The sequence below is a fragment of the Dipodomys spectabilis genome, unplaced genomic scaffold, assembly GCF_019054845.1.
Source record: "Dipodomys spectabilis isolate Male_0828 unplaced genomic scaffold, ASM1905484v1 ptg000107l, whole genome shotgun sequence".
Taxonomy (NCBI): domain Eukaryota; kingdom Metazoa; phylum Chordata; class Mammalia; order Rodentia; family Heteromyidae; genus Dipodomys; species Dipodomys spectabilis.
Window position 1 is genome coordinate 6,863,181 of NW_024870784.1, and position 27,183 is coordinate 6,890,363.

Sequence of the window (27,183 nt, forward strand, 5' to 3'; positions counted from 1 at the left end):
TTACCCGCCCTGTGTCTACCTGTGTCTGCACTGCACGCTGATGAGCTGGCTGGACTGAGGTGGATGGAGGCTGGGTGGAGAAGTGAGCAGAGGAGCAGGAAAGAGGGTGAGCAGGCGGGTAGAGAGGCCGAGGGGGATGGACGGGTGGGTAGAGAGGCCGAGGGTGGATGGACAGGTGGGTGGAGAGGCCGAGGGGGATGGACGGATGGGTGGAGAGGCCAAGGGTGGATGGACGGGTGGGCAGGCGGGTGGAGAGGCTTGAGGGTGGATGGACGGGCGGGTGGCCCGTGGATGTATTCCACATACAAAGAGACAAAAATAAGAGCGATAAGCAGTCAACAACAAGCAAGCTTTGGTGCTGAGGCTTGGAGCTGGACAGGCCTGTGCAGGGCTGTGTGGGGCAGGCACGGCGAGGGATGGCGGGCCCCACTTGCCTTCGGTTTCTGGCACTGTCGGGTTCATCCAGGTTTCTGGGGCTGTCGGGTTCATCCAGGCTGCGACGGCCTTTAGAAAGCCATCTCCAAGCTGCGCAACCCTCCCCGACACCTCTGATGTTCAAGAAGCAGACATTCGCAGCTTGCTTACAATAAAAGGTCATCTCACTAACTTCCGAAGGGTAGGTGCGCGTTTGCTTTATTGGTAGACAGACGCGGCCGCCCCTGCGGCGACGCAGCCCCGCACGGCACGCGGAGGCCTATTAAAACATAGCCACTTCTACGGGTTGCTATTTTCTGTCATAGAAAAGAAGTCCTTGCCCTTAGATTCACATCCACGTACACGGTACGTTAACACCAATCTGTTTCGCACATGGGGCCACACACATATTTTACACAGGAGATCTTCTACAACAAATTTATACAACAGGCGGAAGGCAGCGCGCGGGAGCCACGCGGCCCGCGGACAGCACCCCGACTCCGCAGCTCACATGCCCGGGGGGTGATCAGGGATCAGGTCGGCAAACCCCAGGACGCCAAGTGAGTGCCCCCAACGCAACAACCACCTCACCCACGTCAGAGATGCCAGGTGAGCGCAGAGTCGGCAGCACTCTGTGAATCCAAACTGAAGTAATCAGGAGTTCGTAAATGACTTCTACCTGCGTCGCTCCTTCCTCTGGCGTTCCAAGCCTTTCTTCACAGAGGAAGGAGAACCAGACACAAGCGAGCCTAGCAGGGGCAGTGCTGGGCCCTGGGTGTGGCTGTCGGGGTGGGACACAGCCAGGTGGAAATGCTGCTGAGCTTCCCTTCCAGAGCCAGCGCTTCCATTCACCCCTCAGTGCAGGCTGCTCAGTGAGGGACGTTTAACAGGCCTGACTCAAGCGAAGTCCATCACACCAGGTGTTTCCCACACGAGAGCCGACAGGACACTTGGGGCTCCGAGTCCCTCCGTCACTGTGGAGGCGAAGCACACGCGCTTGCACACCGCTGGCTGAGACCTGGTGGCTCGATCTCCAAGAGAGGGGACATCCTTCCCCAGGCTTTGTCACAAGGACCCGAGCGGGCGGGCTTTTAATCTTCCCCTGGGATGGCAAGCGCCTGGCTGGTGGGTGGGGCAGCTGCCGGGTGCCTTCGGGACAACCTGGCATGAAGCGGGCGGTGCCTGCGGACAGCACCTGCCCTGACCGGCTGCGTCTCCCGTCGCCAGCCTCCGCTCCGTGCCTCGGCCCCCGACAGGGCGAGCGGAGTGTGAGCACGGCATCCGTGGTTCTGTCCACACACGGACCACGGCACGGCGGTGGACCGAGGCCCACACGGAGCCCCGGCTCCGCGGGAGCTCACTAGGTCTTGCTGCGCCGCAGGAGCGTGGCCGTGGCGCCCGGGCTGCCTTGGAACTTGAGGCTCTGGAGGTTGATGTGGGCCCCGTGCTTGAGCAGGGTCTCCACAGTGTGTGCGTGCCGGCCCCGGGCCGCCAGGTGCAGGGCGCTGAAGCCCTGCTCATCGGACAGGTCGATGAGGTCGGCGCTGACCAGCTCCTCCACCACCTCTGAGTGCCCGTGGGCCGCGGCCAGGTGCAGGGCCGTCTGGTTCAGGGGTCCCCGGGCCAGCACGTTGGCCTTCTCCTCCAGGAGCAGCTTCACGGTGGCCAGGTGTCCATGGCGGGCCGCCAGGTGCAAGGCGGTGCAGCCCTCCGCGGTCACGGCCTCCTTGCCCGCGCCACGGTGCAGGAGCAGCCTGGCGGTGCTGGTGTGCCCCGTCTCCGCGGCCACGTGCAGGGGCGTCTGCGCCAGCAGGCTGCAGATGTTGACGTCGGAGCACAGGTCCGTGAGGATGCGGGCCACGCGGTAGTGCCCCCGCTGGGCGGCCAGGTGCAGGGGCGTCTTCCCGTCCAGCGTCTGGGCGTTCACGCTCACGCCAGGCTGCCTGGCCAGCAGCTTGACGATGGAGAGGTGGCCCTGCCAGGCGGCGTAGTGCAGGGGCAGCCAGGCGTCCTTCCCCTGCAGGCCCACGTCCACGCCCCGGCGCAGCAGGAGCCGCACGATGTTCTCCTGCCCGTGCTGGCACGCCACATGCATGGGCGTCCGGCCCTCGAAGTCCACCTCGTTGATGGACGCGTTCTTCTCCAGCAGCTGACGCGTACTGGACTCGTCCCCATTCTGGGCCGCAAAGTGCAGGGCCGTCCACTGGTCCTCATCTTTGGCGTTGACGCTGATCTTGCGGGACAGCAGGAGCTCCGCCACGCCCCGTGCCCGCCGCTCCACGGCCACGTGCAGCGGGGTGGAGCCCTTCCTGTTGGTGAGGTTGGGGTTGGCGTTGTTGAGCAGCAGCCACTTGACGCACTCCTCCTGCCCGGCCTCCACCGCCAGGTGCAGCAGGCTGGCGCCGCCATCCAGTGCCAGGTCCACGTCCTGGGGCTGTAGGATCTTCATGAGCCTGCTCGTGTCCCCAGACACGATGGCGTCCACCAGCTTCCTCTTCTGGATGTCTGCGGTGCCCAGATCTGCGGGGACAGGAGAGGGGCGGTCAGGGCGCGGCTGTCCCCCCTCGGCCTTTCCAGGCCTGGCCGCTGGCGGGGGAAGCTCCGCCCCGGGGGGCTTTCGGGGGGGAGCAGCCCACACCCCACCACCTTATTTTACATCGGCTCGGGGAACGGATGAGGTCGTGGAGGTGATCTTGTCACGCTGGAAGGCAAACAGCCCTTTAGCCACCTCATGGGGTGGAGACTGGGTGAAGATGTGAACCCAAGCACCCTGGGCCCACAGAATGGCGGATGGCTGACGCGCCTTCACTGGAGAGAACGGCAGCCTGGGAAGCCGCGCGGGACCTGGTCTTTGGAAACCTTGGCCTGCCCCTCACCTGCCTCTCCACGGCCCACTAAGTCCTGGAGCCAGGGGGTCAGCCAGCCCCCAGCACGGTTCCCCTCGCACGGGCCTCTTGTCCTGGGGACATCACAGAATAATCCTCAAAGGATGAGGCCTCTCATCTCAGAACCCAAACCCAACTCCATTCCTCAAGAGTCCTGCCACAGAGCAGCTCTCCGCCCTGGCGGGCCACGGCCCAGGCAGCCGTGGGGAGGGCTGCCATTTTCCTCCCTCTCTTCTACCGAAACCCTCTCCTGCAGCTGTCCCCACCCCAACACCTCCCTCCTTCCAGGATCACAGCCTCGCTGGCCTGGCTGCCCACGGGCTCTGCGTCCTGGGTGGAAAGCCCCTGCCCGAGACAGGGCAGGGCCAAGCTCACCTCCAGGCTGGCAGAAAGGGAGCCAGATACACACCTGGGGTCAGGGACAGGTAAAGAAATAAAAGAAATGCCATCAAAATTACCTTAGGAAGATAGGACAGGCTGCCTGGAGAAAGCTTGATATTTTTAAACAGACGCTGCACACTGGCACGCATGGGGGGGGAGGGCACCAAAGCGTGTGGGCAGGGGAAGCTGGGCACGGCGTGGGAACCGCTTCCACAAGGGGAAGATCTCATGCGGGACACAGTGTAATCCTGGCTACTCAGGGGCCGGGACCTGAGGAGCACAGTCGAAAGCCAGCCCGAGCAGGACAGCCCGTGGGACAACTACCTCAGCCACCAAACAGCTGCAAGCGAAGGTGCAGCTGAAGTGGTGGAAAGCCAGCCTTGAGAGACAAGCCCTTCCAAGCCCTATCGCCAGCACGCACGCGTACACACACATGCGCACGCACACACACACACACACACACACACACACACACAAATTCAGTAGTTAGGGGGCAGCAAAAACCAGGATTGATATGATCAAGGCAAGAAAGTGGGTGACGCGACGTCCCTCTTCCTGCTCACTGGGCCGCACGCTGCCCCCCAGCCCAGAGAAACAGGCGTCACTCACCGCCCGTGGAAGGCTCTCGATCGAAGGACAGTGACAGCGAACCCCTGGAAGAGAAGGCGGAGTCCACCGAGGACACCCCCGAGAGCCTCTTGCCGCTGCTGCTGGAGGACGGGCGCTTGCACTCGGAGGAGCCTGGGCTGAGCGCCTCGGGGCCCTCCAGGGCCTGGGAGATGCCGGAGTCCAGCTGGGACAGCAGCTCCGAGAGGCTGCAGTCGTTATCCAAGGGCGGGGCGGAGGCCGGCTGGAGGCGGGAGGACCCTGGCTCAGCCTGTGACAGAGAAGGGGGAGCCGGTGAGGGCTCTGCCTCCGCCAGGCTTCCCACCACAAAGACGTCGTGAGAGGAGAGCACGTTCCTCAACACGGAAACCGCAATGGAGCTCTCTGCCTGGCCCCCCTTCCCCCGGCACCGTCCAGACAACAGGCTAGTGGCTTGGGACCGGCTTAGACAGGACTCAAAGGAAGGAGAGGAAATTGGGCTGGATCCCCTGCCCTGCCTTTGAGCTGTGTTAAGCCCAGCTTGGGGTCTGTGCAGGGGTAAGGAGCAGGGTGAGGCCAGGCTACGGGACAACAAGCCATCAGAAACCAACGCTAGGCTACTGGGTGGCTCAAAGAGGTGTGGCTTGTGCCCGGTAACCTGATGGAATGCACGCTCTCCCCACATCCACCGCTCTATTTACTCCACTCGGTGGCCTGGCACGCTGAGCTCCGTCTACCTGCTACGTGCTACGCCTGGCTGCCTTCGTGGGCCTTATCAGGGGCCAGGTCCACCTGTACCAGCACCTACCAGCACCTTTGTCCTGACTCTCACCTGAGCCTTCCATGTTTACCCATCTCCCTGGAGAAACTGCCCAATGCCAGATAAGGCTGAGCTGTAGAGCTGGCTTATCAGACCTCACACTGCACGCCTGCTCAGCCTTGGTACCTGGAGGGCGCTCGGCTAGCCTGGCATTTGGAACCTCTTATCATCTCTGAAGTGACCTCAGTGACACTTGGCAAGTAAATCATTTATGAGCAGCTAAACCATTTATGAGCAGCTAAAAAGTGACCGGCTTCTCAGGCTGGTTCAGGTGCAGAGGACGCGGGCGCCCGGGAGAGGGGCCTCGCGTCCGTCAGGGTTGGGTGTGCGCCTGCAGCTCGCACGGCACAGGCACCGGGCAGGACGGGCCGCCCGTGGGATTCGCTCGCGTGAGCGGATGGGGGCAGGACGGGCCGCCCGTGGGATTCGCTCGCGTGAGCGGATGGGGGCAGGCCGGGCTCAGGAGAGGAAGGTCTATAGAGAACCCCTACCTCACTCCTGGGCTCCGGGGAGCCTTTCCCACCCAGCTCGGGAGTGGCTTCCTTCACCTCCTCCTCAGGCTTTTCGCACAGGTCCTCCGTTTCAGAAGTAATCTCTTCAGGGAGAGAAAACAAGAAGCACATGATTTCCCCCCCCCCCCCCCCCCCCGCAATTGTGTGGGCCTGGGCGCTCTTCCTGATACTTCAGCTCAAGGCGCATGGTCTACCACTTGAGCCTCAGCACCACTTCTAGTTTTCTGGTGGTTTACTGAAGAGTTTCACGGACTTTCCTGCCCAGGCTGGCTTTGAACCATGATCCTCAGATCTCTGCCTGAGTAGCTAGGATGACAGGCGCGAGCCACCGGCGCCCGGCTTCACGTGTGACTTAGATAATGGTATCTGTGGGATCCTGAGGTGACAGGGGACGCCAGACCCTGAGACCTGTTGGCAGCAGACAGCAAGCCAGGCACTACCGCTTCCCAGGCGGGCTGCAGGCAGGGCCAGGAGCGAGTGCCGTGGGCACCCATCTGCAGGGGCTCCCCGGGCCATGTGGGTGCCTTCCCCCGTCACCCGCTGTCCCCACCAGCGCTCATGTTGAATGTCAGCAGGGACAGTCCCTCACGGGAGGACTAGACCCAGGAGAAGTGAAAGGAAGGTGGCAGGCCGCCCGGCAGGTCATCTCCGGAACGACGGGCTGCCCTATCAGAACTTGAACTTGGGCATTTTGATCTCCCTGGGCTCCGCTGGGCAGCAAATGCAGCTCAGGCTGGGAACCAGGGGCAGGGAGGGATGGAGCTGAGCACTGGCTTCCCACAGCCCCGGCCCAGCATGGAGGGCTGGACCACCAAGGCCAGGCCTGAGCCAAACCATGTGTGCAGCGTCCACACGACCCACTGTTCCCCACCGCACCTGAGCTGGCCCCCGCGCCTGCCCAGGTCACGTGACCAACTCACCCTGGAAGGTGGGCCGCTCGTGAGGGTCCTCGTGCCAGCACCTCTGCATGAGGTGGATCAGGTTGCTGCAAGCCCGGGGCCGGGGCCTGCAGATGGGTGGGAGTTCGGGGCGGAGGCCCTTCACCACCTTGACCATGATGTGTAGGATGTTTTTCTCATCTGCAAAGGAGAGAAGAACACACGAAGGCACTGCTGCCCCATCTTCCAGGTTTTACAAACAGCCTGTCGCATCCAACCACCCAGCAGCTCTGGGTTGTGATTGGGAACCAACCCAGGCAGGAATTACAAAAAATGAATCACCCATTCATCATAAAAAAGCCAGAAACAGGGGCTGGGAAGGTGGCTCAGTGGTAGAGCGCTTGCCTTGCATGTATGAGACCCTGGGTTCTATTCCTCAGCACCACATAAGCAGAAAAAGCCGGAAGTGGTGCTGTGGCTCAAGTAGTAGAGCGCCAGCCTTGAGCTGAAGAGCTGAGGGACAGCACCCAGGCCCAGAGTTCAGCACCCATGACCAAAAAAACAAAACAAAAAACAGAAGTAGAGATCTGGCTCAAGTAATAGCTAGCCTTGAATGAAAAGGCTACGGGGTAGTGCCCAGGCCCCGAGCTCAGGTCCCATTCCAGCTCACAAAAACAAATAGCGCAGCCGGGTGCCGGTGGCTCACACCTGTAATCCTAGCTACTCAAGAGGCTGAGATCTGAGGATCACAGTTCAAAGCCAGCCCAAGCAGAAAAGTCTGTGAGACTCTTATCTCCAATAAACCACTAGAAAACCACTAGTGGTGCTGTGGCTCAAGCAGTAGAGCGCTCGCCTTGAGCTGAAGAGCTGAGAGACAGCACCCAAGCCCAGAGTTCAAACCCCGCAACTGACCAAAAAAACCCCAAAGAAACAAAAAACCAAACAGGGCCTGTCTCTGGAGGACACAATCTACCCAGGACACAGAGCAGCAGGGCTCCGCCGTCATCACCATTACTGCTCTGGCTCTCCCGCCATTCTGTTATTTTGGCTCAGCTTCTGCAGGAAGGAGCCCAGGTGGACCCCAAGGAAGCCAGCTTTGTTTTCTGTTCCACTTAAACCACGCAGTCCATGCACGAAGCCGCCCGCACTCTCCCATTCCCACAGCCCTCGCCGCCCCTACATTTCCAAACACGCCCTCTGCAGAGGCAGGGTGGAAAGTTGGCCCAGCATCACGGGCCGCTGGCGGGGATCCGTCCCGACTCCGCTCCACTTTCCCGTTAAGTCTTGTGCAACAGCTGTGTTCCGTCCCTGCAGGTTATTTCCATCACCTTGCAGACTTTTCCAACCCCGACAGGCTCCCGAACCGAATGAAAGTGAAGGCAACACCCGGGAGCATTTCTGTGCTAAGTATGGGCCAAAGAGGCCTGCGGGACGCCGGGTGCCTGCACCCTGAGCCCCAGATCCAGACAGGAGCCAACAGAACACCAGGACCGCGATGGGCAATGCAGATACCACGCAGCTGGCTCCTGGTGTCACTTCTACTGGACAACTGAATACCCAACTGGCAGGCCGGCACAGAGGAACCCAGAGCATGGGGTTCCACGGGGGCCCACCGGGATGAAAGGGCCATGCGCCAGGAGACAGCACGGACGCCAACTCTCAGAAAAGAGATGCCGGTGACTGGATTTTCACAAGTCCCCAAGACACGCAATGTCACTTGTCCCTCGTGTGTACTGGAGCCAGCACGGGCTCCCAGGCCTCTGCGTGTAAGCAGGAGCTCTACTTCCGAACCTCTTTGGCCGCGCCACACAACAGGGGTGCCAGCCAAGGAAGGAAGGAAAAATCACTTCCCAATGCAGCCAGAAGCCACTCAAGGGTCACAGTAACCCCAGTCAAGGTATTCAAATTGCAAGGGCGGAAGTGGGGCAGGGGGTGCCCGAGAGACGCGGGGCTCTCGGCTACGCCAGAATCCGCTGGGGCAGGGGCGGTCCATCACCCGCCACTGCAGACGCCCTTGCCAAGGGTGCGAGCATCTCCCCACACAGCTGCACTCTCGCGGTCAACACGGTGTCTTCACCACGACTCTTCCTTGCTTTGCTTTTTATGTTTTTGTTTTTCGTGGGCCTGGGTCTCACATAGCAGCCAGGCTGTCCACCAACTCACGGGCTCCCTGCCTCAGTCTCCCAAGGGCTGGGATGTCAGAACTGCACCGCATCAGTTTAGGCCCTTTTTACAATTAAAGCTATGTATGTATTCATTTATTGCGCTGGTCCTGGGACGTGAACCGGGGCCTGAGCACTCCATCCCTTGAGCCACAGCTCTGTTCCAGCTTTTTTTTCCCTCCCTGGTTAACAGGGCATAAGAATCTTACGGACTTTCCTGCCTGGCTGGCTGCTAACAGGGAGCTCCAGCTCTCAGCCTCCTGAGTAGCTAGGATTGCAGGTGTGAGCCACTGATGCCTGGATTGCTTGTTTGTAAATGAAAAGGAAAAGGTGTTATCTGGAAACATCCAGCAGAGGCAAATCTATAGAGACAGAGAGCAAGACCACCAGGAGCTGGGAGGAGCAGGAATGAGGACAGACATCTGGAGAGATGGGAATCTTCTAGAATCAGAGAGTGGTGCTGCTTGGGCATACTGAATGTCACAGCATTATACATTTAAATGGTAAAACTAAGAAAATTCTAGGTGTATTTTCCCACCACCACCACCGGAAAAAAAACTGACTAGCACAAACAAAGAGACACCTTCAGGCCTGCCTTGTCCCACATGTAAATAAGACGGCGCCAGTGCTTTGTCAGCGGCAGAATTCTCAGGCTGCAATGAGGAGGCTCCACGCCCCGTGACAGGACAGGGCAGGCCCCGCCCTGAGCACAGCTTGGGTGGCACAGCCCAGAGCGGGGGCCACAGCAGAGCTGAGAAGACACTGGGATTACACCCCCACCATATCAGGCAGGGCCACTCACCTGAAAATGGCTTCTTTTGTGTCAGCACACCCCAGATCACGATGGCGAAGCTGAAAGGGACACAGGGATGTGAGTTTACCTGAGAGCTGGAGCCTCCAAAAAGACCCAGGGCACTGGCAGACCACCCTAGGGCCAGAGAAGCAGGGGAGACCTGCTCCTGCACTTCCAGAGGGCGGGGGGGGGGGGGGGGGGGGAGGGCAGCGGAGGAAGCCCATGGTTTGCAGCTGAGATGCTCAGCAGCTGCGACTCTGCCAGCTGAGCTAGGCCTCAGACAGCAGCAAGGTCCCCAGAGCAGCTCTGCAGCTGGGCCCGGGGCTCCCAGGAAGAGTGGCCCCAGCACAGGCAGGTGCTAGCACTGCAGAATAAGGGCAAAAATGAGGGAAAGACGGCGCTTGCTTATGGCACCGATCTCTTCTCTGTTGTGGCTTCAACCCTCGGAGACACAAATTCAGGTTCTAACCAAAACCCTGGCAGCCCACAAGGGCTGTTGAAGAGTGCACAGATGCCTGCTACTCGGGAGGCTGAGACCGCGGAGCACCGTGTCACTAGCTCTGGCAGCAGGAAATAAATGGAAGGTAGTAGTTTAGGCTGTCTGGGGCAAAAAGGGAAATTGCATGTCCAAAATAAGCAGGGGAAAAACTGGCTAGGAACACGGTTCAAACACAAAGCCCTGTGTCCAAACCCTATTCCACCAAAAATGAATAAAGTATTATCAGGAAACAAGTAGCTGAGCTCTAGAGTCTGTATTTCTTTCTAGCTCTCTCTATACACGTAAATTGTATACATACTATACATACTCTGAATAGATATATGTAGATATCCAGAATAACCTTATATACATTATATATGTGTATACATATATATGTGTCTATATATATATATATATTATATATATAAAATAGGGGCTGAGAACATGGCTTAGTGGTTATACATGCTTGCCTAGCATGCATAAAGCCCCAGATTTGATCCCTCAGTACCACATACACAGAAAAAGCCGGAAGTGGGCTGGGAAGGTGGCTCAGTGGTAGAGCGTTTGCCTTGCATGCCTGAGGCCCTGGGTTCGATTCCTCAGCACCACATAAGCAAAAAGAAAAAAGCCGGAAGTGGCGCTGTGGCTCAAGTGGTAGAGCGCTAGCCTTGAGCTGAAGAGCTGAAAGACAGCACCCAGGCCCAGAGTTCAGGCCCCACGACCGGACCCAAAAAGAAAAAGAAAAGGAAAAGCCAGAAGTGACATTGTGGTTCAAGAGGTGGAGTGCTAGCCTTGAGCAAAGAAACTCAGGGACAGTGTCCACCCTGAGTTCAAGCACCAAGACTGGCAAAAAAATTGTATATACACACACACATATACACATATGTAAAATTGGAAGAATACAAAATAAATTACTCTGGATACACCAAAAGTGGGCTAAACCTGGCTCATTTTTAAAAACCAGAGACAGAAACATAAAAGCCTTGAATCCACGCGCTGAGCCTGCCCAGGGCCCGTGTGGAGAGCAGCTGCGTACAGACACCCAAGACTTGACTCCCACTGAACACTGACTGCTTTTTGCAGGTTCAAAAGTTGAAACTCGACTCTGCAACAGGCAGCGCATGTCACCCGCGCGATCGCGATGCGCACAAGCCGTGACTAGCCCCGCAGGGCCATCCCCGGGACGCTGAGGGCGGCACCTCGGCTTTGTCAAACCAGTCTGCCGGGAAGGCAGTGGCACTGGCGGGAGGTGGGGCCGGATGCCGGGGCCGCCCAGGCTTCAGCGCATACCTGCTCTCTCCCTCCTCCCTTCTCCAAGAAGAAAGGCTGTGCTGGAGCCCTGTGCCATCTGGAGAGGGCAAGGAGGGGCACCTGGACGGGTCAGAGCGCTGGTGGAGTTGTGGCTGGTGACCCCAAGCACAGGCCTGCAGTGGGCCGCGGAAGCTGCTCACCCCAACGGACCCAAGGGCCACAGAAAGCAGCAGGCACTTCCGACAGACAAGCCATAAAGCCCACATTCTGCACTAACGCCAAAGGGTGTACGGGGAGAACTGGCAGCTGCTCTGCCGCCTCCACCTGGCACCAGCAGATACCCTCCCCCTCAGCCAGCACTGCCCAAGGAAAGAAAGGTCTCCGGGTGCCCAGGTAACTAGATCCAACAGGCAAAACCGTGAGCCAGACAGGCATGTCCAATCCCTTTGTGCATACAGCCAAGGACTGAGGGGCACCGGGCCATTCAGGAAGCTGTTGTTCTGGGCACACAAACCAGCCTCGCTCCTCTCCCCGCCCCCCTGGCCCCACCCCGCTGGTCACATGGGGATGGAGTCCAGCGCTCATACCTGTAGACATCGTGCTTGGTGTCAAAAAGCCGAGTCTTCTCCCGGATGCGCTCCGGGGGGAGGTAGGCAATGGTCCCAAACAGGCCGTCCATGCTGAGGTCGTGCGTGTGGGACAGCCCGTTGACCTTGGCCAGTCCAAAGTCGGAGATCTGCAACAGTGGTGGGAAGGAGACACTGGTCTTCAGTGGAGCCGCGCGAGGCCAGCGCCAGCATCTCCCCTCCGCCGCGGCAGACACCCGGCCCCGCCCCGCCATCCCACCCACAGTCAGCCCAGGCCTGCTCCTGGAGACCTCCTGGCCTCTCCAGGGAGTCCTGCCTCCGGGCAGAAGCTGCAGCAGAGCCAAATCTGGGGGCATCATGAGCTGTGAGCTTGCACTTGATGGGTGGGAAAAACATGGTGCTTTGAGGGAGGACACTGATTTTAAGGAACTCGAGAACAACAGCCCTTCTGGAAGAAGCATCGGTGTAGCCTTGGAGAAACGCAGCCCTCAGTCTTCAGGCAAAGAGGACACGTGAGGAAGCCCGGGCATCCGGTTATGCAACCTGCCAGCTGGGAGCCACAAGTGGCAGCACGTCCTCTACAGCACAGCGTGCCCGCAGAGGCTTTAAAGAGCAACACACACCTGACCCTTCCTCACCAGGAGCCCGCTGACTCCCCCAGACACAGTGCCCCTTGCCACCCTTGCCCAGCGCCCTCAAAAGCAGCCACACCTGCCCCCAAGCCTGTGGTTACAGGCAGGTCTCCGCTGGGCAGTGTCCAGACACCATGGGCAGGACTGGCAGGCCTCGGTCGGGAGGGCGGCCTCTCCCGGTGTAGACCAGACTTTGTGCCACTGGGTGGGATTAAAGGCTTGTAGACCTCCTGAAGGGCCCTCAACAGTCCCTTTCTCTTCCCCTTCAAGGCTGATGTATTTTTAAGCCTTTTAATTTGCTCCTGGGCTCCTCCTCAGACACACCCAGGCAGCGAGAGGAAATGGCTGAGTCAGGGCTTCGCCTCTGCCAGGCTGGCCATGCCCACAGGGAGCCGTGGGCATCAGTCTCCACAGCTTCACAGCAGGAAGAACTCAAGCCAGTAGGTGAGCCGCTCTTCCAGTGATCCCTGAGCCCAGGGGAAGAAGGTGAGGTGAGGGGGAGAGGGCAATCCCCGGGACCGGCCCTGCAGTCAGGGACACAGCCACCAATCCAGGGCCTGCTTGGTTCTGTTGGCTCCACAAGCCCCTAAGGCCTGGGGAGGGAACCCTAACCCCCCTTCCCCACAGTTCTGGGAAGGAATCTGCCAATTCCCTAGGTTAAAGCCACCACCCTGTCCGGCAGACTCGCAAGGAGCAGGTTTAGAGAGAGAAGTACCCACAACTGGCAAGGTTTTAAACTCCAGAATGAAGGCACAACAGGACTTGACCCCAGCGCCGGGTGCTTTGCTTCTGTTCCTCCCCGTCATCGCCAGAGACCTTCAGAATGCTCTCGGTGATGAGAAAGTCACCTCATCGTGGAAGACCTGGCGTCACGTGCACGCCGGGGCAGAAGACGGCCTTTCCCACTCACCCTGAGCTCACGGCGACGGGCAGCAAACGCCTCGTGATTCACAAACCCGCTCTCCAGCTGGCACATGACTCAGTATCCCCAGGAGCTCAAGGCGCACAGGAGCACTCAGAGCGTAATCCCTCCACTTCAAGTCTGCTGGACGGGACCAACCCCGTGGCCCACTGGGGCCTCGAGGAGAGGCAGCGCAGACACGCCAGGCCGCGCCCTCCCGCGCCAGGCAGCCCTCCCGCACCAGGGCTTTGCAGAGCCTGGTGTGGACCAGCCGGAGCATGAGAACCGAACCATGGTATTCCACTGGCTACCCGACCCCAACACAGACACTCAGAGTCCTGAATAGGATGCTAATACGGACGATATAGTAACAGGAATAATGATGATAACGATGGGAAGTAAAAACTTGAAGTAGGGGCCGGTAGGGTGGCTTAGTGGTAGAGTGCTCGCCTAGCATGCATAAAGCCCTGGGTTCGATTCCTCAGTACCACATACACAGAAAAAGCTGGAAGTGGCGCTGTGGCTCAAGTGGTAGAGCGCTAGCCTTGAGCACAAAGGCTCAGAGAAAAGTGCCCTAGGCTCTGAGTTCAAGCCCTGTGAGCAGCACAAAAAGTAAAATAAATATGAAATCCTTGTAGAGGGAACATAAATGTGTAACCTTGATGACAGGTTAAAGGATCCAAGTTCATCTGGAGCTATAGGGCTAAGGAGGGGTGAGGGTACTAGTAATGAACTAAATATTTGGGCTGGGAAGGTGGCTCAGTGGTAGAGCGCTTGCCTTGCATGCCTGAGGCCTTGGGTTCGATTTCTCAGCACCACATAAGCAAAAAGAAAAGACCCGGAAGTGGCGCTGTGGCTCAAGTGGTAGAGCGCCAGCCTTGAGTTGAAGAGCTGAGGGACAGCGCCCAGGCCCAGAGTTCAGGCCCCACGACCGGACCCAAAAACAAAAACGAAAACAAAAAAACTTGAAGTAGTGTTGCGGAATTTCAGCCCTACTCATTCACCTGCTAAATGGCGGTGTGGGCCTGGGGCACGAGGGGGCGGGTGGCAGGAGAGGGGGCGGGTAGCAGGAGAGGGGGCGGACGGCAGAAGGGCAGCTCCTACCTCAAGATTCCAGAACAGCAGTCCAGTGACAGTCCACTGAAAACTGCCCAGAAACCAGAGGCCGGGCGACACAAGGCACCCAAGCTGTGGCCGGGGCTCGAAGGCACAAACTCTTAGCAGCCGGGCACCGTGTCACACCCTGGGAGAGGCATTTCCAAGGGGGCTCGGCCCGCGCCGTCCCCACCTCGCTAGCTGACCGCCAGGACTCCTCACCAACAACCAGAGCAGCCCCGGCTCCTCAAAGCCAGCTGCGTCAGAGCGGAGGGGACACAAACCCAAGCCCTGGACACGAAGGCACCATGACCCGCAGACTTGTCAGCGGTCAGCCCTCGCTTCCTCCGAGGGTGGGCATTCAGGGCCTGCTGGGCCCGCGCCAGATGTGCACCAGCACCTGGGCCCGGCAAGGTGACCTAGCCGTAACAAGAGCGCGGCACCCCCGGAGCGGGCCCGTGCTGCACTGCCGGGATGACCCCAGAAAGGGGACATCCCTGTCCTCTGAGGCGCGTCTCCTCTGCTCACCCAGCACTGTGTGCCAGCCACAAGAGGCGGAGGACAAGCACCCGCTGTGCTGAGGGTCTCTGCAGACCCTGGGACCATAGCCGCAGGTGCCCCTGAGCAGCGGCATTGGGAGTAGGCAGCCCACACCTCACCGACCTCAACTCCCCTCACCTGCACGCCCCACAGCCAGCCTGCCTGCCTGAAGGCCCAGCCCCAGGTTCGGCCATGGAATAGTCTGCAACCCTCTCCTCCCCTCCCCGCACCAACCGCCAGTGCCCGGTGGCGGATCACCAACCACTTTCTGTGTGCAAGCAGGAAGAGGAGGAGAGCACCATGTTCTGGCTACTGTTGCGTGACCCTGACCTCGAATCTACCCAGAGCCCTGCTGGCAAGTGACCACCATCCACTCTAAAGGGAAGGGCATGGCTGCCCTGCCCTGGGAGAACTGAAGCGAGCCCTGCCAGCCAGCAGGAAACGGGAACCGGGGGCCGGGTGCGGGCACATGCTGAAGAGCGCGGGCACATGCCAGAGCTGAGGGCAGCTGCCTCGGCCCAAGCCAGGCGCTACCAGTCAGTCTCCACACTCTCCACTTCCTCTGGCCTCTGCTGGAGGCCAGGGCTGACCTCTCACTGCGCAAGGCCTGCGGAGCCGACTCCCGGTGACGGCTGTCAGAGACCAACTGCCTTCTCCACCTGCAGGGCCACGCAGGCCACGCGAGGAGCAGAGTGCATCCTGAGTTCAGGTCCCTAGCGGCCAGGCCCACGTGAGGAGGGGCGGACACGGAGTGCCGTGGGAGCAGGGAGAGCCAGGTGAGTGGGCACACGGTCAGGACTCAGCCGGGCTGCCCTGCATGGGAGGGAGGGGCCAGGCCTGGGCTCGCGGGGTCCTCGGGGCCCTCTGCTTTTGTGGGGGTGCGGGCTATGTGCCCGCCGTGTACACGTCACCTCCGGGATGGAAGGTGGGATGCAGAGGCCCTTGGGGAAGATGCCAGATAGCCAAAGCAACACCACCTGAGACGAAGATGGCAACAGCGCTCCGGCTTCTAAGTGCCAACGCAGCCACAGCAGCCTCCCACCGCAGTGCCCATCCACCCTCCATGGGACACAAAGCAAAGGAAAGGAAAGGCAGCGCCGCAGCAAAGCAGCACGGCACGCTCTGCCACTGGCAGGGGAAGGGCAGGCGCGGGGCAGGAGCCCGGGTCCCCGACGCTGCAGGGAGCGGGTGTCCTCACGGGAACCCAAGCTGGCTCTAAGTCCAAACCCAGTCTCAAGGGTGCAGAGTTCAGTCAAGCATCAGGACTAGGAGAGAGGCCTCAGTGTGCTTCCAGCAGTGGGGACAAGCTGGGCACCCTGAAATCTTTATCCCAAGAAAAGACCCTACCCTTGATCAAGTCTTTCCGTCCTGATTCCCAGATACCCTGGCCCAGAGCCCCCGCTCCCCACCCCCAGGGGCACACGTGGTCCCACCTTCACGTGGTAGTGGGCGTCCAGCAGGATGTTGGCGGGCTTCAGGTCCAGGTGCAGCAGGGGCGGGGACATGCAGTGCAGGAAGTTCATGCCCACAGCCGTCTCGTGCACGATGCGAAAGCGCAGGTCCCAGGGCAGCGGCTGGGCGGCCAGTAGCTTCTCCAGGGAGCCGGTCTCCATGTACTCCATGACCAGGCCCACCGGCTCCCGGCAAATGCCGTACACAGGCAGAACGTAGCGGAACTTGGCCATCTCCATCTTCTTGGCCTCTTCCAGAAGCTCCAGGCGCTCCCTGAAAAAGACGAAGCCGTGAGGAGCAGGCAGCAAGCAGTCACCAAGCAACAGACCCAGAGCTGCTGGCCAGGACTCGGCCAGCTCCGCGTGTGAGCTGAGCCTCCTGGGGGGTCTCTAGCCTCAGTGGTCCAAACCCACCTCTGCCTCAGGTCATCGTAAGGCAGAGCAAGGGGCAGTGCTTGAGGCCCCGAGTCTGGAGGCAGACGGGAGAGTTCAAGCAGGATGATGGAGGAGCTATTTACATATGACGGACAGCTGCTATTTATCTAGCAGAAGAACCCCACTCAAGTCCTCTGTGCGAGCCCAACCATTTCTGCATCAACCCCCCCTCTCCTCCTTGGCCAACAGAACCGCAGCAGCCCACGGCAAGGCTGAGGCCCCAGGCAGGGGCCATATTTACCTTTACACTAAAATATAAACAACGATGTGCCCAGAACCTAGTGGCTCAGACCTGTAATCAATCCTAGCTACTCAGGAGGCTGAGATCTGAGAATCATGATTATTAAAAGCCAACCCAGGAAGGGAAGTCCATGGGACTCTTATCTCCAATTAATCAGCTGGAAGTGGAGTTGTGGCTCAATTGACAGAGTGCCAGCCGTCAGCAAAAATAAATAAATAAAATAAAATAAATCTAAGGGACAGCATCTAGGCCCTGAGTTCAAGACCACAGACCAGCATGTACACAAAATTCATTTTCACAGCTGACTAATACTTCAGTGCATGAATATACCATGCTTCATTCATTAACTCATTCATTCACGTACAGTCACCTGCTTTTGTCAATGAATTCTTACCAGGGACATATCCCTTTTGTTGGTACATGGTCTGTGGAGGTAAGAAGCTGCAACACGGGCCTGCAGCTTTCAGAGCCTGAACATTTGCCCTCCAGCCCTACAGAGAGAACATCTGGTAACTCAGGCTGAGGTCATCGCCGTGGTATTTTTACAGAGGTTTTGGTTTTTGCTTTTGTCGGCGCAGGGGTCAGAAGCAGCATGTGAGGTGGGGAAAGGGCTGGACGCCGGAGGCTGTGCTGGCCATCCAGGTATGTATCTCCCCAAAGCGGACACGGAAGTGCTCGGGAGTCGCCTTACCCAGGGATAATCTGCTCTCTAGGATAATCTGTTCTTCCCAAGGGAAGCCACTGGAGCTGGGAACTGGACAGGCCCGGGCAGGATGCAGAGTCCAGCACAAGTCCCTGCGGGCAACCTCAGGCAGAGCTGGACCCCTGCCCGCCACAGGGGCTCTCCTGGGCCCAGAGCACAGTTGGGAGCGTACCCTACACCTGCTTCCAGCTCGGCCTGCTGGAGGGCATGACACCACACTAAAAGGATGTGGTGGGCAAGAGCCTCCTGGGACCCTGTGTTTCCCAACCACAGCACCAAGTCCTCGGGGCTGAGCATCTCCAGGGAGCACCCCCTAATGGGGGTGGAGGAGGGGAGCAGCGCAGGCTGCGGGCATACCCCAAGGTCTCAGGGAGCAGACTCACTCCTGGCCCAGGAACGTGTGGATCAGACGTCAGGAATGGACCACTGAATGACTAGAAAACAGGGTCCAAAAGGGAGCATTTCCTTGCACTGTGGCAGAATGGCCAACGACTGAAAGGCGGGGCACTCCCAGAGGCGTGGAGCCAGGCCAAGGGATGCCTGGCTGGGTGGCAGGGAGGCCCCTGGGCAAGGTTCCCATACCGACCTACTCTCCCCTCCCTCCAGAGCCTAGTGCCTGGCCCGGGACAACCACACTTGCAGCCGCAGGGCTGGAGACCACCGGGAAGCAGAGCGCCGGGGGCCACCTCTGGCTTGGTGACCGGCACAGTCCAGACGCCAACCGCAGGCATTTGAAGAAAAGACAAATCCGGGTTTGGATGCCAGTGACAAGCATCACATAAAGGAAGCTGCTCACAGGAGGAGGAGTAAAGGACACGCTGGGCTGGGCTGGGCTGGGCTCTGTGCTCCTCTGGGCCGGTTGGTTAAACCAGGCCCTGTGGGGCTATCGGCATGGCTCAAGGGTAGACGTAGCAAACGTGAGACCATGCGTTCAAGCCCAAGGATGGAAAAAATTTAAAAACAGTCCTTAGTTCAAGGACCAAGGACCATCTCTAACGACAGCCCTAACTCCACCTGCCTGTCGCAGTGGGACCTGCGACCCACTGGTGTTTCTTTTTCTGTCTGGTTCAGAATGAAACCCATCGTGTCTTTTTCCTCCTGATTTTATTTTTCTTTTAAAAAGTGGCCAGAGAGGCCAGGCACCAGTGGTTCATGCCTGTCATCCTAGCGACTCAGGAGGCTGAGATCTGAGGATTGCAGTTCAAAGCCACCCCAGGCAGGAAAGCCCATGAGACTCTTTATCTCCAATGAACCACCAGAATACCAGAAGTGGCACTGTGGCTCAACTGGTAAGAATGCTAGCCTTGAGTGGAAGAGCTGAGGGACAGCACGCAGGCCCAGAGTTCAAGCCCCATGACTGAAAAGGAAAAAAAGGTCAGAGCCAAGTGCCGGAGGCTCATACCTGTCATCCCAGCTACTCAGGAAGCTGAGATCTGAGGATATCGGTGCAAAGCCAGCCTAGGCAGGAAAGTCTGTGAGACTCTTATCTCCCTCCAATTAACAGAAAACTGGAAGTGGGGCTGTGGCTCAAAGTAGTAGAGCGTAGTCTTGAGTGAAAAAGCTTAGAGACAGCACCCAGGCCCTGAGTTCAAATCTGGTGACTGGAAAAAACCAACAACACAACAAGTGTTCAGTTTATATCCATCCTGCCTGCTAGGTGGCATGGGGCCAGGAGATTCTCCAGCAGAATTTGGGGCCCGGCCTTCAAAGTGACTGAGCAGGGGGCCAGGAGCCCGGTGGCTCATGCCTGTATCCGAGGAAGCTGAGACCCGAGGATGGCAGTTCAAAGTCAGCCCAGGGGGGAAAGTCCATGGGACTCTTACCTCCTCCGGTTATGCACTACAAAAGCTGAAAACAGAGCTGTAGCTCAAGGGTAGAGTGCTAGCTTTGAGCAATAAAGCTCAGGGACAGTGCTTAGGACCAGAGTTCAAGCACCAGGACCATATCAATCAATCAATCAATCAATGCATCTATCTATCCATCCATCTACAGAGAGAGGGAGAGAGAGAGAAACGCATAACCAAGTGGGCAGGTTATGCCCTCCAGTGGGCTGGAGGCATGGACCAGCTAGTATTTATTTTCAAGCCAGCCATTCGTAAGGAACATCCCGACAGTGCCCCCCCCTCCAGCTTGACGGATCGCAGGTATGTATTTCGAGACAAAGTCAACTCAGTGAATAATGCATACCTTGCTAGTAGAAACTATGAGCTCCTCGGCCTGAAGGACTAGACTGCACGGCCAGGGACTTGGGCTGCAGTGGTCAGTAGAGACAGGCCATGAGCACACATCTTCCTCTCCACTGTGCCAAGTTTAGCAAGTTCTCCTTCTCCCAGCCCTGGGGCCTTTCCAGAACAGAGACTCCATTTAAAAGGCTCTTCAGGTGCTGGGCTGCAGGGCAAAGCCCATCCCAGCTCGAGTGAGCTGAGGGAGTGCACTGGGCTCTCTACACAGGGGCTTGCAGGGAGGAAGCCCTGGGCCGCTGCCTCCCCTCCCCACCCCCCCAGCCCCCCCCACACCAACCCCTGCCCCAGGGACAAAATTAGAAAACCCTCAGGGCACCCGGGCTGCTGAGGAAGGGGCGGTGGCGACCTCAATTCAGGGCAGGAGGTCAAGGCCTTCACAGAAATTGCATCTGCCATTTCCAAGCCCAAATACCTCAGACCTCACTGTGCAACCTTTCCTGAGTTTCACACGGCCCTCGGCATCCAGCAGGCTGCTCCCAAGTTCTAGCCTGCGGGAGCCTTCTGCAACTCAATAAGCGTGAAAGGTGCCAGGCTTTCAGCCATGTCCCCAGCCCCCTACGGCGATTATTATGTAAAATACACCCCAGTAGTGTTTGATCACTCAGGTGGCACAGGCTGCTTCCACAGGCCCAGAGGGTGGGTGCCATATTCTCATCTCCTTGGCCCAGGTGAAGAGGCGTGGACCTGCCTTCAGAGCAGGAACAGGGAAGGTACCCTTCCTGCCCCAACCCCATTCTGATTCTAAATGGGAAATTGGAGGTTCCACATCTTAAAGATATTCCTCAGTTGTGCTCTGTTCCATTTTCTCCTCATCTGTAGTTAGCATAGTGTACCCCAGAAGTGCCAGGAAAAGCATGTGCTGATCACTTCAGAAAGGAACTTTCCATGGGGGGGCACTCAGCTAACTCAAGAAATTCCAGAGCTAAAGACCTTGGGATGTACAAAGCTGGCCCAGGTCCCTGTAGACACTGGGGCCGGGCAGAGGCTGAGGTGAGAGGCGGGCAGGCCGTGGCACAGGCCCTGGGAAAGCACCCCAGGAGAAGCAGCGGGATGTGGCACAACCAGGCCCCAGCACTGCAGCCCAATTACATTCCCAGGGAGCCTCGGAGGGGTTCCCACACTGCTATTTTTAAAACTGACAAGAATCAGGCTTGTCCAATTGTCAGCACTGCGCTTACAAACGCGGGGTTTGCTCGGGCTCGCCCTGACTAGCCGGGGCCCAACTCTGCATCAGCAGCTCTCTCCAGGCACTTTGATTCTGAGCTTCCTCTTGGCTAGGGGTAAGGGGTCGGGGAGGAATAGGGCCTTTGGGGTCACCCTGTTCTCTCCTGACTGGTAAGTGTGCCAGTCCAGACCCTCGCCAGGCCAGGGGACCCACATAAGTGTTGGCCAGAGAGGCCGGCAACCCTGGACCCTCCCAGGGCACCTGGCCCCAGAAATAAAGACACATGAGTGAGCGGGCTGTCACTTGTGACTCCCCCTCCCCAAAGTACTCCGTGGGCACATACTGTTCTGCCCCAAGAGGCCTGGGCACCATGTACCTGGGACAAGTTTGTCTGCATATTCATAAGGTTGATGCCAGCCAGGCCCAGAGTGTTTAACAGCTGGGGCCAGGGAAGCCACCCCGTGCAGATAGCCCTGGCCAGTAAAAAAGGCCTTATCCTCACCCACGGAGGTCTCTAAGCAACAGGTGGAGAAAGCCATAAATGACTTCATTCGTCCTGGAAAAAGGCCCGGACCACAGGCCTCAAACAGGCAAGATAACACATAGCTGGGAGGGCCAGGGCCCTGGGGAGTCCCACTCCTTTCTCAGGATAATGCAGGGCGGACAGCAAATCAGAAAAGTACTGGGCCAAACACAACTGCTTCAAGGCTTAGAAGCAACCTGGCTAGGCCAGGAAGCAACCAAGCCCTCAGGTACCACCCACCGCTGACAGAGGCAAATTCCTCTGCCGAGTCTCACGCCAGCCGAGCAGTGAACCACTGAGCCACTAACCTTCCTAACATAGCAGGGACCTCAATAGCTCAGCTACGGAGGGCAACCGGGCTGCCAAGCCGCCAGCCCTGCCTGCACACCCCCGGGGCCAAGTGCAGGAGGCAAGATCCTCTGACCTTGACTTAGCCACAGACATGCCACCACTTGCCTGGTTAGGGCAGAGCAGGAAAGACTTCCCCAGTTAAAGGACAAACACCTTTCAATCAAGACGGGCAACATCCCAGGTGACTGCCCGTTCTGCAGGAAACATGGGCTGGCTGCCGCTAGGACCCAGCCTGCACAGGGCGGTGCTTGTTTACCTACTTTCCATTACAAGAAAACGGCGTCAACATACTTGCTAGTGAACGAAGCTCTCTGTGCCCAGGAAACGATAGCACAGCAACATACCCACGGCAGAAAAAGGCCGGGATACCTTAAAGAATCTAACAGTTGGCAACGATACTCAAAATAGTGTAGATTTCATCAAAGTAACCACAGCGCCCCTCCTGGCTGAAAGGGTCCCAGGATCTCCTTGGAGCAGAGAGAGAGAAGGGTTTTTTAAACACACAGCCCAAGTGACTTCAAGCTGGTGGTGATGACCTGATGGTGAACCTTCCGGGGAACACAGGGTTTGTGGGTTACAGGAAACAGCCACCAATGGCTCGGTGATGCTGTCCACCGGTGACGGTGGCGAGGGCGTGGGCTGGGTCCTGGTCCTCAGCACAGCGGTGCTAGCAGGTCACACAGGACACCCGGACACGCGCGTGGCCACCACAGCACCGCGCGCTGGGCTTCAGAGGCCCAGTCCCGACAAGAACACTGGCCACCACGTCTGAGTCGTCGAGTAACACTCTCAACTTCCAGGCATTGGTGCTTTCACCAGAGGGTTCCCAGCTGAAACGTCTAAGGGGACCCGTTCACACGAAACGCGGAAATGCAGGGGGCACAGAACGGCTGTCCGATCGTGGTTCCCGCCCCGTCCCCGCGCCCGGGCCCGACCCCACGCGCGCCCGGCGCCCCAGAGTCCTTCCCAGCCCATCGCCTGCCCCCCGCGGGCGCGGACCGCCGCGGCCGGGCCGCGCGGCGGGCTCGAATTCCCGGGGCCCGGCCGCCCGGATCGCCCCGCCCGGGACCAGCCGGGCCTCCGAGCGCCGTAATTACGGTCTTGCCCCAATTTGTGCTCCCACGAAAATGACCGAGTGCGTCCGCGGCCTGACCGCGCTCACAAAGCGCGGGCGCCCGCACGCCAATTGCGCTAAGCCCGGCGCCGACCGCGGCGCGCGGGGGGTCCGGAGCGCGCCGGGCTGGGCGAGCCGGGGCCCGGGGCCTGGGGCCCAGCGCCCAGCGCCGCGCCCGCCCCGCCCGGGGCACCCGGGACCCCGGAGCCGGCGCCTCGACGAGCGCGCCGCCGGCCGGAGCCCGAGCCGGGCGGGGCGACCCCAGCCCGCGCCCGCGTCCCCGCCCGCCCGCGCCCCCCAGCCCGCGCCCGCGTCCCCGCCCGACCGCGCCCCCCTCCCGCGCCCCGCGCCCCCCTCCCCAGCCCGCGCCCCTGCCCCGCACCCCCCGCCCCGCGCCGACGCCCCGCGCCCCGCGCCCCCCGCCCCCGCCCGCGCCCCCCTCCCCAGCCCGCGCCCCCGCCCCGCACCCCCCGCCCGCGCCCCGCGCCCCCGCCCCGCACCCCCGCCCCGCGCCCCCCGCCCCGCCCGCGCACCCCCCCGCCCGCGCCCCCCGCCCGCGCCCCCCGCCCGCGCCCCGCGCCCCCGCCCGCGCCCCCCTCCCCAGCCCGCGCCCCCGCCCCGCACCCCCCGCCCGCGCCCCGCGCCCCCGCCCCGCGCCCCCCGCCCCGCCCGCGCACCCCCCGCCCGCGCCCCCCGCCCGCGCACCCCGCCCCGCCCGCGCACCCCCCGCCCGCGCCCCCCGCCCGCGCCCCCGCCCGCGCGCTGACCTGTCGTCGACGTGCAGGCTCGGCGAGCACTTGATGGCCAACCACGTCTTCCAATGGACGTGGCGCACCTTGTACACCTGCCCGAAGCCCCCCGAGCCGACCTTCTCCCAGCCCGCGAACTCGCCCGCCTCGAAGGTGCGCAGCAGCCCCAGAGCCCACGGGCCCCGGCCGTCGCCCTCCATCGCGCGTCTAGCCGCCGCCCGGCGCCGCCGCGGCCGCCCAGGTGCCCAGGTGCGCGCCCGCCCCGTGACGTCACGTCCGCCGCAGGCCGCGCCCCCGGCCCGGCGAGCCCCGCCCCCGGCCGGCCGGCCCCGCCCCCGCCGCCCTCCCGGGGCGGGCTGGGGCGGGCCGGGCGCCCGGTGGGGCGGGCCCCGCGCTCGCCCCGACGGCGGGCGCCCTCCCGAAGTCGTCGGCCCAGCCGCAGGCCACGGTGGGAAGGCCCCCGCTTGGCCCGACCTCCCCCGGCCGTCGTTCGCAGAGGACACCCCCCCCCCCCGACCCGGGCCCCGACGCGGTCCCGGGGGCGCCCCGCGGCCTCCGGAGTCCGCCCTCGCCCGCCAGCCTCGCGCCTCCCCCTCCCGCCCCAGCTCCGACGTCCGGGCTGCCCGGGACCCGTGCAGAACTGGGCTTCCACCCCGGGGCCGCCCGGGGCGCAGCCGGGCTTTTCCTCGGGTTATTACCACACCCCCGAACCCCAACCACGAACCCCAACCCAACCCCGAACCCCAAACCCAACCACAAACACGAACCCCAACCCAACCCCGAACCCCAAACCCAACCCCAAACACGAACCCCAACCCAACCCCGAACCCCAAACCCAACCCCAAACACGAACCCCAACCCCACCCCACTCCCAACCACGAACCCCAACCCACCCTGATCCCCAACCCCAAACACGAACCCCAATCCAAACCCCAACCCAAACCCCATCCCACCCCGAACCCCAAACCCATCCCGAACCCGGAGTCCGCCTCTGCAGCCGGCCTACCTCCTTCACAGAGGGAAGGCGGCCCAGCGGGCGCCCGGGCCCAGCGGGCTAGCCCAGCCCCCTCTACAGAGCCCTCTAAGAGCTTCCCGGGCCGGGAGGCCGAGCCCCCCCTCCGCCCCCGTCGCAGCTGGAAGTTGGCGGGGGGGGGGGGGGGGGGGGGGGGGCTGGAAAGTCCGTGAGACCCAAAAGTTGGAAGGAGGAGGAGGGGTGGCTGGAGCAGTAGAGCACCGGCCTGGAGTGAAAACGCCCCGGGCCTGCACCCTGGGTTCAAGCCTCAGTGTGTGTACACTCGTGCCTTGCAGAGGGAGGGAGGGAGAGGAAGAGGGAAGGAGAGAGGGAAGGAAGGAGGGTGGGACGGAAGGAAGAAGGGAAGGAAAGAGTGAGGAGGGAGGGAGGGAAAGAGGGAGGGAGGCGAGGAGGGAGGGAAGGAAAGATGGAGGGAAGGAGGGAGGGAGAGAGGAAAGGAGGAAGGGAAGGAAAGAGGGAAGAAAGAGGGAGGGAAGGAAGAGGGAGGGAGGGAAGGAAGGAGGGAGGAAAGAAAGGGGGAGGGAGGGAGGAGAAGGAAAGATGTTTCCTTTACCTTCAGGGAAATTTTCCCAGTTTGGCAAGACGGGTGGGTCAGGGGCAGGTGGGTCATCAGGGTGGGTGGGTCAGGGGCAGGTGGGTCATCAGGGTGGGTGGGTCAGGGGCGGGTGGGCCATCAGGGTGGGTGGGTCAGGGGCGGGTGGGTCATCAGGGTGGGTGGGTCAGGGGTGACGTGTCTGTTGGTTCTTGGGCACTAACAGCTCATTTTTGCCACTGTGTGTTGTGTGGAGAGGAGGTGAATAATGGAGGGGTGCCTAGCAGGGAGCGCTTCCAGGTTTACAAGGGGGATCCCCTCATTTCCCAGCCAGTGACTGAGTCCCTTCTGCCGCCCTGCTTTGGGGCTCCCGTCCCAACAGGGCAGTGCCTGCCTTCTGTCTGTGCAGAAAGACTCCACTGTTCCGCCAGCCTTGGCCAGGGCACAACCGGCCGTTTCAACATCCATGTGCACCAACTGTAGCTGCCATTCCAGGGATTTCCTTAAGAATAATTGAGGCTTCAACTATGTAAAGGCAACTTGAAGTAAACAGTGCTTTGTTTTGGTGGAGGGAAAATGAATTGACTAGAAAGTGACTCATGCCCATTTCCGGGGTTCCGCTCCTGATGCCTTTCTCCCCGAAGCTTCTGGTCTCGCAGCTCCGCAGCCCTGACTAACCGCCAGGAGTGGAGCAATAAAACACTCCAATTTCATTTATTTAATCATCTGTGCTTCACTCAGCAAATATTTATGGAGTGTCTGCTGCAGGCTTAGGATGGCTTCCTGTGTCCAGGACGGGAACCCCAGGAGACTCGAGCAGCCAGGCCCTGGCTTCGGGGACAAAGATCACAGTGTGTGCTGTGGCCCATCTCCACTCCAAAGCAAACCTCACCGTGCCTAATCCTCTGGCTCCTTCCTCCAGCCTCCCTCCCCATCCCCCCCCTGGCTGGGGATACTCTTTACTCCTGCTCCTGGTCAGCGGTCACGGGCAAGTGTCGTTAGTATTTCTGAACATAAAAGTAAAGTTCCGCTTCAGATGCACGGTAGGTCTAAAGAAGAGTGGGTGACTTGAGGAAAACAGGAAGTGAACCCAGGCAGGCAGGCGTACATCTTGGAGTGGAGGATTCGTGCCGCAGCATTAATGAACCTGAGGAGGACCTGCGCGGGCAGCTGCTCCGCGTGGGCTGCAGGAAGGCACGGGGCACAGTCCAGTCACCAAGCGCAGGTGGGGCTCTAGGAAGAGAGCCCTAAGGCTGTCTTGCTCAGAGGATGCCTTGTGGCTGGAGACCGAGGGACACAGAGGGACAGACAGCTACCCTCGCAAGTCCCACCCACCCCCAGGGCCCGGGATCTGACCTTCCGCACCCAGGCCGAGGGTGCTGCAGACTGGCCCAGCCAGGTCAGCAAAGGCCCTGAATCTGGGAAGGGCAGGGGACTGGCCTTAAAGCCTGGGGGGGAGACTGATAAGCCTTCTAGATGGAGAGGAAAGGGTGGTGAGCTCCCAGCTTGACGCCATGCTGTCTGAAGTGATGTACTTGTTTCTCCAGTCCCCATGCAGGGCTGCGAGGAGGTAATGCCATGTGTGGCCATGATGATGTACCAGGTGTGTGTGGGGGGCTTTACTACTGCTGCTGGGCGTGTGAGTGGAGGAGGTATTGTCCCCTTTGTCCTCCTCGGGGTCTGTGGAGTGACCCCAACCCCCCCTCCCCTAGACAACAGGCTCAGTTCA

At 60.3% G+C, this 27,183-nt stretch overlaps 1 protein-coding gene across 1 annotated transcript; it reads right to left on the reverse strand.

The window, feature by feature from the left end:
- Positions 1–643: 643 nt before the first annotated feature.
- Positions 644–24,128, reverse strand: Ripk4 (receptor interacting serine/threonine kinase 4). Its single transcript, XM_042687367.1, has 8 exons — positions 23,908–24,128; positions 16,348–16,639; positions 11,747–11,895; positions 9,440–9,489; positions 6,518–6,676; positions 5,577–5,680; positions 4,290–4,557; positions 644–2,934 (listed from the first exon to the last, which is right to left on the reverse strand). The coding sequence occupies exons 1-8, from the start codon at positions 24,087–24,089 to the stop codon at positions 1,775–1,777; spliced, it is 2,364 nt and encodes a 787-aa protein (XP_042543301.1). The 5' UTR covers positions 24,090–24,128; the 3' UTR covers positions 644–1,774.
- Positions 24,129–27,183: the final 3,055 nt, after the last annotated feature.